Consider the following 12,852-nt stretch of genomic DNA (forward strand, 5'->3'; position numbering starts at 1 on the left):
ATTCCAGGGTCTGTGGATCTGACGGGCAAGTATATTTGTGTGTCATCAGCATAAATATGAAAAGAAATGCCATGTTTATGGATAATATGTCCAAGGGGAAGCAGATACAAGGAAAACAAAATGGGTCCTAAGACCGACCCCTGAGGCACACCATATTTAACTGGACAGAATGAAGAGACATAGTTGTTTACAGACACGCAAAACTTCCTATTTGACAGGTAGGATGAAAACCATTCTAGGGCAGTACCAGAGATCCCCACCCAGTGCCTCAGTCTGTCTAACATGATGTTGTGATCAATGGTGTCAAAAGCAGCGCTAAGGTCCAGGAGTACCAGGACTGAGCACATGCCTTCATCAGCAGACATTAAAGGGTCATTGGTGACTTTAAGCAGGGCAGTCTCGGTGCTGTGGTACTTCCTAAAACCAGACTGAAACTTTTCAAATAATTTGTTATTTTCCAGCACAGTGAGCAGCTGTTTGGACACAATTCTTTCTAGAATCTTTGCAATAAAAGGCAGTTTTGAAATTGGTCTAAAATTTTGTGGGAGGGAGAGATCTAAACCAGGTTTCTTTAAAAGCGGGTTCACGCAAGCCATTTTAAAATAATCAGGGACACGACCAGTAGATAGGGAGCTGTTGAAAACAGAGATCAAATGGGGCCCAACAGAATCTATTACTTTCAGTAAAATCTTTGTAGGTATTATATCAAGTGGGCTGGAGGACACTCATTTGTGATACTGTTTTTAAAAGCTCAGACAAGTCAATGGGATAAAACTGGTTAAAACTCTCTTGTTGCTGGTGAGGAACCTCTGAGTAAGAGGCAGTGGGGGTAATAGAGGCTCTGATTGACACCACCTTATTGGTAAAATAAGATAAAAACAATTCACAGTCATCATTATATTCTAAGTATAAGTACAAGATCTGAGTACTTCTTCCACCTCTGATTAAAATGTTTGTACAACCAGAAGACACTCAAAGAAAACAAACCTCTACTTGAAGACTACTTTTCCATCTATAAAGTTTTGATTTCAGTGTCTTCCTGTACTCTGCAGGGCTGCGGGAGTCAAAGCGGAGTCCTGTCAGGTACAGAAAACTCTCTCTAACCGCGTAATAACGGGCGTGTTTGTATTTTCAGAGTGACGTGGCTCACAAGCTGGGTGTGTGCCATCGTGTCCACATGTTGAACCAGGTGGTGTCCTGGGTGGAGGTGATCGAGGCTCGCTCCTGCCCCGCCGTGCACGTGACCGACTCCACGCTGGGCGGCGTGCCCACCCGGGTCTTCCAGCCGAAAGGGGGGAAGCAGCTGAAAAGGGGGGTCCTGTATTTCCACGGTGGAGGATGGGCGCTCTGCAGCGGACGTGAGTGTTGATTTAAAACCCCTGAAAGATGCAGAAAAGGAGGATTTATGTTTTGTTTGTTTTCCCTACAGCTACAGGTGAGTCTAACAAAAGAGTCTCAAAGGAGAAAAGTCAACATTTTGGGTTAAGATGCATCACAGCGTTATATGATGTATTATTGTATATACACGATGTCACTCACTGAGTCCACCTGCTTCACAGGGATGCGATCTTACGACCGGCTCTGTCGGAAAATGGCGGAGGACCTGGACTCTGTCGTCATATCGGTCGAGTAAGTCCTGTCACACTACAGCAAATTTAGAAGAAAGACTTTTTGGAGTTAATCTACTAGTTGTTGATATGTTTGTATCTAAGATTGGAACAACTTATTTCTATTCATTCATTACAATCTGATTTCTAATTAAAAGGCCAATATTGACATTTACTAGTTCTTCAGATAGTGTACTGGAAAACGTATCTATCTAACTGTTTCCGAAGGATATGGTTTAGTTGGACAAAAATATGAGTAGTTCATGTCTGTCGTGGAAATTATATTCCTGGTGAGGGGTTGAGCAAAGAATTGAGTTACAACCAACCGTTGTCTTTGAAGAATTTATTAACAAAAGAGAATAAACAGAGAAGTTCTACAACACATATACAGCGGGTCCAGAGACCTGCTGCCTAGGGCGGCTTCGGGCGTCTGGCCCCGAGCAAAAGGGATGCATCATCATTTACACAGTCTAGGTTTCTGTGTTTTGGGGAACGGAGATCCTCTCTCGGCCTTGAATGATCATTCCAGGAGAGGAGAGGAACAACAAGAGAGGGAAAACACCAAAACAATCTCACAGCTCTGACCTAAACCCTAGTAAATGTGGACGGACTAACATAAAGAGTATAGGAGAGGAAAGGTTAAGGATAAAAACAAATAAAAGATTAAATGTAAGCGGACACAATTTTCTGCCGTAACAATGTCCAGTGAAAAACCTTAAATTGTACAGTAAACAAATGAAAGAGTTTTGTTCATTATTTCCCTGAAGGATCAACTGGGACCAACTGGTCTGTCTACTTCTGGAGGTGTGTTACCGGCTGTTCCAACTTGTTTACAGATCGGGACACCTGCGCAAATTTAGAAGTAAAGGAAGCCTTGAAAGTTGATGCAAAAACAAATTTTTACAGCCAGAACAGCCCTTTGTCAGTACACCCTCGGAAGCTTTATTTGGACTATGTTATATATATATTATATTAAGTAGTAATGAAGGAATTTATATTTCAATACAAACTATATTATACTATATCACTACATTCACCTTGTACTGCGTCTTATATCCTATACTATATTTATTCATTATTATAATGCAGTGGATCTTTTCATTACTTTACCGTATTATTTAGTAGTCTGACTCACACCACTGTCACTTTAACTTGTACTTCCGTCTTTAACTTTTCATTTTTTACTTTTTTTTTATTTATTTACACTTTTGATTTTATTTTTCACTTTCTCTATTTACCTGCACTTATTTCTGTTCTTGTGCTGAGGCAACAATCAAATTTATACCTACCTTATTTTAGCTGACAAAGGCCATGAGATGCAGCTGAAAGCTCCTTAAAACAGCAGAGTTAGTGTTCCTTTTGAGAAGGATTTTTTTTGTTTGTAAAAAGGGAAAACCTGAATAAAAAAATGTAATTTTATAGATTTCTTTTCTTATTTCTGTATTTATTTTTTTGCTTTTTATTAAATGAAACCTAATTTTTATTTACTTGCTGCAAGAATACAGTTTACAGTTTGTTAATAATGAACAGTCTCTGCTTGCATCAGGATTTAAATTAGATACTTGGGGACATACTGTAAAATCTGAAAATGTTAAGCCTTTCTTATTCGTCGTCCTTAAACTGACAGACCGAAGCACCGACGCTGTCCTGGCTTTTTATACATGTTTCATTATGTAATAGAAATAATTTTGTCCCGTTGCTGCAGTTACCGTCTTGCTCCAGAGGCGGTGTTCCCGGACCAGTACCACGATGCGTTAGCGGCGTCCCGGGCTTTCCTGTCCCCTCAGGTGTTAGAGCGATACAGCATCGATCCAGAGAGGGTGTGCGTGTCTGGAGACAGCGCCGGGGGAAACCTGGCGGCCGCTGTGGCTCAGGAGGTAAAAAACCCCCAAAACAAAACGAAACACACATTAGATTTTTGCACATTTAAACATTTCACTTGTCAGCACTTGTCAGGATTTAGTTCCAGTCCCTTGAGTCGCTTGTTCACCTCTTAGTGGCAGCTTACCAGCCAGCTCACGGGCTGGTAGTAGTGATCCGATATGCAAAATACTGGATTATCACTGTATTTTTGCATGTACAGAACTGAATAGCTCTCTGTTGTGCTGAAACATAAAACAAATGCTGTGTTTGGTGAAGTCGGCCTGGTTTAACCTGCTGTTAAGAGTCCAGAGAGGGGAAACCCTCAGGAGACGGTTCAGCTCGGGTGAAAATGAGGGTTAGTTCAGCCAGAAACTGCGAGCACTCAAAAAACCTTATAAGTTTGGGTTAAAGTGAAGAGTTTTAAGATGAAAAGAAGGAAGTTAAAAGACTAAGTGTAGAATTTTAAACAGTTTTTACTTGGCGTTTACAATCTGACCCCTTTCCGTCATAGTCATGTTCCCTGTGTGAAACAAAAAGTCAGCGTTGATTTTAGTTAAGTGACGCAAGTTATATATTTATTTTAACCCAAACCATGATCTTTTCCTGAACGTAACCAAGTACTTCTAGCGTCTGAACCGCGGAGACCTACACTTCTAAAAACAACGCTAAAGGGGTATGTATGGCGTTAAAAAGCAACGCCAAGGCATCTTGACGAAGCGTCCATACGTGACAAGTTGTGTTGTCCCTTCATCAACCCAAGTGATCATCAGAATAATTTTAAAGACGCTGTGAAGACGAAGGAGTATATAAAATACCCATATTTATTTACCCATATTATCTGGACTATAATCTAAAACCTGACTTGTGTCCGCAGCTCAGCTCAGATGACACGCTGACAGTGAAGTTCAAGGCCCAGGCGTTGATCTACCCCGTGCTGCAGGCGCTCGACTTCCATACCCCGTCCTACCAGCAGAACCAGGCCGTGCCCATCCTCTACAGGCCTGTCATGGCTCAGTTCTGGCTGCAGTACCTGGGCGCCGACTCCTCCCTGGAGCCCCTCCTGCTCGCTAACAACCACAGCTCCCTGGACCAGCCGGCCATCAGCGCCGACACGCGCTCAAAGCTGAACTGGACCGCTTTGCTCCCGGCTGAACGCAGGAGGCACTTTCGGCCGGTTGTGAAAGAAACGGGGTCGCCAGGGGTGATGGGCATGATACCGGAGCTGCTGGACGTGAGGGCGGCGCCGCTGCTGGCAGAGCAGCGGGTTCTAAGTAGGACGCCTAAAGCGTACGTGATGACCTGTGAGTTTGACGTGCTGAGGGATGACGGCTTGATGTACGCAAGGCGCCTGCAGGACGCCGGCGTCACGGTGTACAGTGATCACTACGAGGATGGATTTCATGGCTGCATGGTGTTTGCGTACCTGCCAATGATGTCTCGCGTTGGACTGAGGAGCATGAACAACTATATCCGCTGGCTGGACCAGAATCTGTAGACGATCAACGTGCTCCAGATCCTCGTGAACCAGGATCTCTGGATGTTGTTTGTGGCACCAAAGATGTCCTGGAGCCAAGCGTCTGGTATTTCAGAGAGCTCCCTGTTGGATCATGTGTCCTCATGTCTTTGGTAATCAAGTGTAATCCATGTGGGGGGCCAAAATGGACTAAAAAAAATCAAACCTGTAACCTAGAAGGTCACAGGTTTGATCCACTGTCCGTCAGTAGCAACGCGTCCTGAACAAGACAAAAGATAAAACATCAACTGCTTTGGATCGGAGCGTCTGCGTAACATGTCAAATTTAAAAACAGTAGATAAGTTGCTGCAATGTGATCACCTACTCTCCTGTGTACCTAGTGTGCACCTGGAGGATTAAAGTTATATCCACTAGGGGGAAAATCAGGGCCAAATCATCAACCCTGACGGGCACCAGAAAACCTCTTTATTTTGAAACTCATCTAAACAAGGTGACACCAAAGAAGGTTACTTTAATTGTTAAGTTTCTCTTTAAAACTCATCTTGTTGTTGTGCAGTGGTTATTTACTTAAAACATCAACGCATTGCTGCTGAAAATCTCTGGGCCTGCAGGTCTAGAGTCATATCAAGCACAAGGCGTCCCCCCTGAAACCAAAACACTTCCAATCAAATGTAACCAAAGAAAGTGACGCTTTCACACTTACGTCAGAGGCCATAAATCCAATGCAAACCAACGGCTGGATACTTGAAGCTCATTATTTTCATTATTAAAACACTAGAGACGACATGTTAAACAACATTCACGTATTACTGATACGTAAACTAGAACTACTGCTCATAGTATCAGTGATTAAATAAAAGTGAGAGCATCCAGAACAAAAACCAAAAAACACTTTTTGTGTTTTAAACTCCAGATTTAGCTTTTTTTTTGTTGTTGTTTTGATTTTCCTGCAATGTAACTTGGATACATCAGGATTCAATACTGAATAGCAGGAAATGTTTTCACAAGAATGCTCGAACTTCATTTGTTTTAAAATCCTTACGAATCATAAGTTTGTTTCATGGCGCATGAAAGGAGACACACCTGCATCGGAGGTGTCCGGTTATACCGTCCGTTACAAGAATCCAGAAACCAGTCGCAGCTCAACACTATGTCCTTTTTTCTTGTCTTGTTTATTTCTAACTTTGAGGGATATTTCACAGCTCATTCACGTTTAATCCCCAGTTTTATTCTGTTCATCATTCTCTGACCCGTCTCCAACCCGTAGCGTGTGCGCCACGGTTTTGTTCTGTCCTCTGCCCGGCGTCAACGTCTACTGGAAGCGTTTAGCCTGCCCCACAATATTGACTTGTTAATTTGTCATTTTTGTGCTTTTACTACGTTCTTCACAGCTGTATTCGCGCTGTATTCCCACAGGGAGCTTTTTTGTGCTTCTATCATAGTTAACATGTAACATCTAAACATGTCAGCAAAATCACGCAGGCTAAGCGCTCTTATTCTGAAATTCTCCCTGTGAGCTGGGATCTGTAGTATTAAGCACAATAAAGGACAAATAAACAACAAGTCAACAACGTAGGAGAGGCTAAACGCCTGTGTGAGTCAGGAAAACATCCAACAGTGTTTGGAGAGACGTCTTGGGAAATAAATCCCTCTTCAGTTAAGATATAATGTGCTCCTTAAATTTAAGCCTCCGGTATCTTTCTTTAAAAACTTAAAAATGAAGAGCCTTGAATATTCTTACAATCTGACTAGTTTTAGAGGTCAAAGTCACTCAGACGTTTTCTTCAGCTTTTAGTCTTTTAAGCACTGAGACACTGTGTGTGTGTGTGTGTGTGTGTGTGTGTGTGTGTGTGTGTAAAAGTATGCCAGAGTTCACATGTGCTAACTCACTGGATTGTGCAATATTGTATATTTGAAAGCGTCCCTCACCCCCTGTAACTCCACTCTCTGGTGACCTCTGTACTGCAGGGCCAATGCACTGCTGCTGATGATGATGATGATGGTGATAGCTGTGAAATGCATGCGAGAGAATTATTGTATATCACCACGAGAGAAGAGATCCCAAATGGACTATCGTGTTTCCTTCCCCCACCGCTGCTGGCCCAAAACTAATATAATGGACCGACGACAGTGAACTTCAAGACAGACTCGGTGTTTGGCCTCGCGCCCAAAACGCAGCGAGCCAAGAGCGTAGCAGAAACACTGACTCGAGTGTGGTCGTTACAGGGCTTCACATTATTCAAAAAGTTGTAACACTGGCTATCAGGAGACTGTGATTTTCTCCTTTTCTCAAAGGATTCCAGACAGTTTATTGCTAACATGTGGATTTCTGCAAGCAAATTCCACACGCACACGTTTTGTGAACTTTATAGTTAAAAGTGACTGTTTTAGATGCGCATATAGTAAAATAAGTAATTTATAAATAAGAAATATGTATTTTTAAATCAGATAAGGCGATGTGTGACTGTAGAGAGAGACTTTTTAGATGCGCATATAGTAAAATAAGTCATTTATAAATAAGAAATACGGATTTTTAAATCAGATAAGGCGATGTGTGACTGTAGAGAGAGAGACCTCTGAATGTTTCTAAGTGCTGTCATTTTAATGCTGGATATGAAATTACGCATTAAATAGTTTAATATTGTATAAATGCAGTTTTAATATAAGTAGAGTTATGCAACAGGTTGTTCCAGCCAAGCAAATATACATAACTGGCCCCAGATGTCCTCCTGCAGGACACACAAATCGGATAAAGTAGCTGTTCTATTGGCAACTCTAGTGGTATGCAAGGATTAGGATCGCAGTATTTCTTGTTTCCTTTATGTTTTCTTCTTTTTAATAATGTACTGTATGTGTATTATCATGTGGGGGGTTGTGGGGTTTTTTTTTTGCAAAGGGGATTTCTCTGTCAGTGCACATGAAGTGTGACATTCCTGGACAGTGTTTCACTGCGATTACAAGACGATATGTGCAGCAGTACCTGTAGATGGTGAGCTCTGGTGGACATACTCGAGGTCCTCAGCTTTTAATAGAGGATTTGGTGTTTGATATAAGAGTGTTTATTTAGTCACAATAAGCTAAGTTAAATATGTAAAGCACCACAGCATCTTTCTAGACCCAACGGATTAATGGAATCTGATGGTGCTTGTAAGAATATCAGTAAAAATATAGAGTGAAATATTATCCAGTCATCTTAATTGTTCAGTAAGTGGATGCGTGTTACTTGTTTGTCCATAAAAGATAAGCACATGTAAATTGATCACACACACAAAAAAGCTGTAAACGAGAACAAATGCCAAACATTTGCTGCTGAAATGTGAGTACATTATTTTGCCTTTTCTCTGAATTAAAATCTCTGAAACATCTTTTGTTGGTGGACTATTTGTCGGACAAAACAAGCACATGTGATGGACATTTTCACTGTTCTTCTGACATTCAATAGGCTAAATTATTGTTTTTAAAGTGTTTTAAACTGTGGATATTCCTCCCCCTTCACACACTCTTAGTTGACTCGCTTAGTTTCACTGAATTCATGGATGCCTGTGACATCAGGATTATGTTGTATGATCACACAGACACAAAACAATAGCTAATATAAATATTGTTTGACAACTTCATACTACGCCAAATAAGAAATATAATCTTTTTTTCACTTCCCGTGAAACAGTTTGAAGCCCCACTTGTGATGCCTGCCCCTGAATTTGAAAACCTCTGGACTAAATGATTGATTAAGAAAATGATCAGCAGATTATTTAATAAATTGTTTTGAAAACAATCTCACCACGAGGTTCATTTGGTGGCTTTACATGATCTTCATCAGGACATGGAGGTGTCATAGAGTTATACTTCACTCTTGAAGGGCTTCTCCGTGTTGGCTTAACAGAAAGAAAAATCATAAAGTGCAATAAGTTATTTTCAGATAATCACCTGTGAAATATTAGACATAAACATTGAACAGCATTTCACATGTGAACATTTCATGTGTGATAAAATCATATGTGGTTTATCAGCAGATGTATTCACATTTTAAACGAGTCGTCTGCAGATATTACATGTGTGGAATATATATTTGTGGTGTGACAACGTGAATTTTACATCTTTTTTTAAATCCAATAAACACCAATGATGTAAATAAAACTAAAATTAGAGTAAGCGTAAACTTCAAGTCCTTCCCATCATGCTAGTTCAGCTTTTATGTTGTTTTGTTTACGTCTGCAAAGTGGAGCAGTTAACTTCCTGTTTGGGGTCACGGTGTTCACGTGACGCACAACCTCACTGTGAAAGAGAGTTCACCCAGTTCACCCGTTGACGTCCAAAACAGCACCAGATTTGGGTTGTTGTTTTTTTTTTTACAATTTTACTAATTGATAACTGTGATGTAAAAGTATTTAAAGGGAAGATTAAGACTTCAAATCCCCCAGTTCGCTAAAACATTCACAATTGACTATATTGTGATTTATTTATGAAAAACTAAAGATTATAACACATAGAGATGTTTTATTTTTATATTTTTAAGGAAATAAACTCAAGTTAATATCCCTAATAAATACTCTGTAATGGTATTTTGTGAAAAACTAATAACCAAAATAGTGATTAGCTAGTTTAATAAGTCATGAATTACGCTTATTGGTTATTACAGGAGTTAGAAATCAAGTAATCCTTTCAAATGATGTTATTAATAGCTTGTACTAAATATATTAGTGATTAAAAATATAGTAATTCCTTATTATTAGATTAAAGTTTATTATCTTACTATTTATAATAACTACAAGTCTTGTAGGTTGTTATGATGGTATAAAATACAGTTATTAAATCATAGTTCAGCTATTAAGTTGTAGTTTAAAAGTAAACTGTTATTACAAACAGTTATTTATTAAATTAAGGTGTATAACGTCACAATTTATATTTCTATAATTATTCAATTAATTTAATTTTTTTAATTTAAGTTTAAGTTTTTAATTCCCATTGGTGTATATATATATATATATATATATATATATATATATACACACACACACACACACACACACACACACACACACACACACACCATATACAGTATATATATATTTTTAAGTGTCATCAAAGTTTTTAATGGTTATTTCAGAATAAAAGTCTGACACAGGAGATGGCGCCAAATCCTCCTCCTCCTGGACACCAGCCTCCCGGCACTAAATCAGCTGTTATAAATAAATGTAGATATAATCTCTCGCATGAATCATGTGGCTTTTATTTCATTTATTCTTGTTTTTATTCCTGATTTATGGACATCATCAACCTAAATGGTTTGTCTGTGAAATATTTACACTTCAATACTTTTTTAATCCCTGGACTCAAGAGTTCCAGCTTTTGATTTATGCCTGTGACCCGACGTCCTGCGACACTGGAGAGTAATAAAAACCATCTCCATCTGTCGTGGAAAACAGGTTTCGCTCTCAGCTTGGTCTCCTCACCTCTCGCTGGAGATCAAAGACACAAGCTGGCTTTCTGTTTCTTGCACTTTACTTCCTCCTGGCTCGCAAACACTCGTTCTTCAAGTCAAAGCCTGCAGAGACACAGAAACCAAACCCATCGGACGACTGCGTGACATGCCTGCCAGATCATGTGATCAGAAACAGCAGCAGAGAGGTGAGCAGGAACATGCTTCTCCTGACAGACAGGTTTGTGTTTACGTGCCATTAGCAGCCTGCATCATCACACCTGCATCTGGAGCGCCACGGGGCACGCTCAGTGTTTGTCTGCTCAGATCTAACACTCTTCATTTGGTGTGCGTTTGCCCATCAGGACTTGATTACCCAAAAACTGTGTGTGTGAGAGTGGGTGGCAGATCAGTGAAGCAACAGCCAGCCCGCTGCCAAACAGGCTGCACGACTCAGTGCAAGCTCAATGAGCATCCACTCAGCCATTGTTTTTTCCACGACCCCTTGATCCCATTTAGAGTTACAGCAGAGCAGACAACTTATCCCAGCATGCAATTCGCCTGCAGATCAGAGGGAGGATTCCACAATTCAAGATGAAATAAGTCACAGCAGGTCGACACTTTAAAGAGTCTGAGAAATGCAGATTTCTTTTGCATTCATTTAGAGGAAACAGCTGGTTTAACCTAAACACCTTAAATGGTGCGTTCAGGGGATCCTCTTCAACTCATAACTTATGTCCCAGTTCTGCTCTACATCTACGCACCTGGGCTTTTGTGTTTTTATAAAGACATAAAAACTATGTATAAACCCAAACATGGTCCCGATGCAGACAGAAAAACGCTTGATGGTCTCAGTGTGCTGTTTTCCATCAATGCAATGATACAAAGGGAAATGGAGGAGCTGCTCGCAGCTGCAAAACAATTTAAGTAAATTGGTTAAGTAGGTGAGACAGCTACAGGGAGATCCGAGCAAACAAATCCATTAGTTGGAAAAGTATAATTGGTGTTTAGTTTGATTGATCATTTACAGTTAGTCTAAAATGGTAAAGCTACATTTTTCTTTAATGACAAACAGTATACTTGGACAAATCCCAAACCTCTCCTGGAGCAGCCCTCGTCCTGCATGTTTTATGTCTCTCCCTGCTCAAACACAGCTGAGTCAAACTCACGATGAACTGCTGAAGCTGCTTGACAACAAGCGGATCATTTAAATCAGCTGTGTTGGAGCAGGGAGAGATTAAAGAGGATGAGGGGGCGCTCCGGGAGCGGTTTGGGAAAATGACAGTGCACATGCGTTATGTGTGTTTGTAGGGTGGAACGGGAACACGGTGTCAAAGTCAAGAAATGTCACAGGACCATAAAACTTGAAGAAAATAGAGACATAAATTGCGTTTCTTCTTGTTTGTAGTGTGGCCGTGTGAATCCCTTCACTTTACGGGGTGTTGCAGGTTGATATGTATGCACCAAGTCTTCGTTTGGGCTTTGAAAATGTGTCACTTTGTACTCAGTAGAGTCACTTTACTGATTCACATTCCCAGGGCATCAAATACCTAGTATAAATAAAAGAAAGGTCTGAATAAAGAGGTGGTTGGGTGGACGGGTGGGTCATAAACCGGACTTTCACCAAGGAGACCGGCTGTGGTGAAACAAAAATGTTGATTGTTTTTAGTTGTAAGTTACGTTACTTAAGTTAAGTCAGTTGTTTTAACCCAAACCAGGATCTTTTCCTACACCTAACCAAGTAGTGTCTGTGCCTAAAATGAACCAAATGTGTCTGTCAGTAGTACGTGCAACAGAGAAATCACATTATAATTAGGGTACGACTATAAAAAGGCAAATTATCCCAGAGAAGTAGTCCTGTAGAAAACAACTTGTGTGTAATGATTGAGTCGGTTTTAGTTCTGCTCACCGGCTGATTCTGAGTGTTCAGTTTGTGGATTCACAGATACACTCACCTAAAGGATTATTAGGAACACCATACTAATACTGTGTTTGACCCCCTTTCGCCTTCAGAACTGCCTTAATTCTACGTGGCATTGATTCAACAAGCTGCTGAAAGCATTCTTTAGAAATGTTGGCCCATATTGATGGATAGCATCTTGCAGTTGATGGAGATTTGTGGGATGCACATCCAGGGCACGAAGCTCCCGTTCCACCACATCCCAAAGATGCTCTATTGGGTTGAGATCTGGTGACTGTGGGGGCCATTTTAGTACAGTGAACTCATCGTCATGTTCAAGAAACCAATTTGAAATTATTCGAGCTTTGTGACATGGTGCATTATCCTGCTGGAAGTAGCCATCAGAGGATGGGTACATGGTGGCCATAAAGGGACGGACATGGTCAGAAACAATGCTCAGGTAGGCCGTGGCATTTAAACGATGCCCAATTGGCACTAAGGGGCCTAAAGTGTGCCAAGAAAACATCCCCCACACCATTACACCACCACCACCAGCCTGCACAGTGGTAACAAGGCATGATGGATCCAT

General features: G+C 40.7%; 1 protein-coding gene and 1 long non-coding RNA gene across 5 annotated transcripts in view; one reads left to right on the top strand and one right to left on the bottom strand.

Moving 5' to 3' along the window:
- Positions 1-7,052, top strand: part of LOC123966550 (neutral cholesterol ester hydrolase 1-like) — a 10,565-nt gene extending 3,513 nt beyond the window's left edge. For 2 of the 4 annotated variants that reach the window (XM_046042838.1, XM_046042717.1), the window contains exons 2-5: positions 1,136-1,358; positions 1,560-1,629; positions 3,313-3,484; positions 4,345-7,052. In XM_046042838.1, coding sequence (XP_045898794.1) covers positions 1,178-1,358; positions 1,560-1,629; positions 3,313-3,484; positions 4,345-4,965 — 1,044 coding nt within the window. In that variant the 5' untranslated portion in view covers positions 1,136-1,177 and the 3' untranslated portion in view covers positions 4,966-7,052. The remainder of the gene's footprint in view (positions 1-1,135; positions 1,359-1,559; positions 1,630-3,312; positions 3,485-4,344) is intronic. The other 2 variants (XR_006824042.1, XR_006824047.1) reach the window with 2 other exon arrangements.
- Positions 906-12,852, bottom strand: part of LOC123966868 — a 28,320-nt gene continuing 16,373 nt past the window's right edge. The window contains exons 5-9 of the long non-coding RNA XR_006824105.1: positions 10,398-10,489; positions 8,726-8,819; positions 3,317-5,203; positions 1,540-1,644; positions 906-1,379 (exon numbers count right to left, since the gene is read on the bottom strand). This is a non-coding gene — a long non-coding RNA (uncharacterized LOC123966868). The remainder of the gene's footprint in view (positions 1,380-1,539; positions 1,645-3,316; positions 5,204-8,725; positions 8,820-10,397; positions 10,490-12,852) is intronic.

The sequence above is a fragment of the Micropterus dolomieu genome, linkage group LG01, assembly GCF_021292245.1.
Source record: "Micropterus dolomieu isolate WLL.071019.BEF.003 ecotype Adirondacks linkage group LG01, ASM2129224v1, whole genome shotgun sequence".
Classification (NCBI taxonomy): Eukaryota; Metazoa; Chordata; class Actinopteri; order Centrarchiformes; family Centrarchidae; genus Micropterus; species Micropterus dolomieu.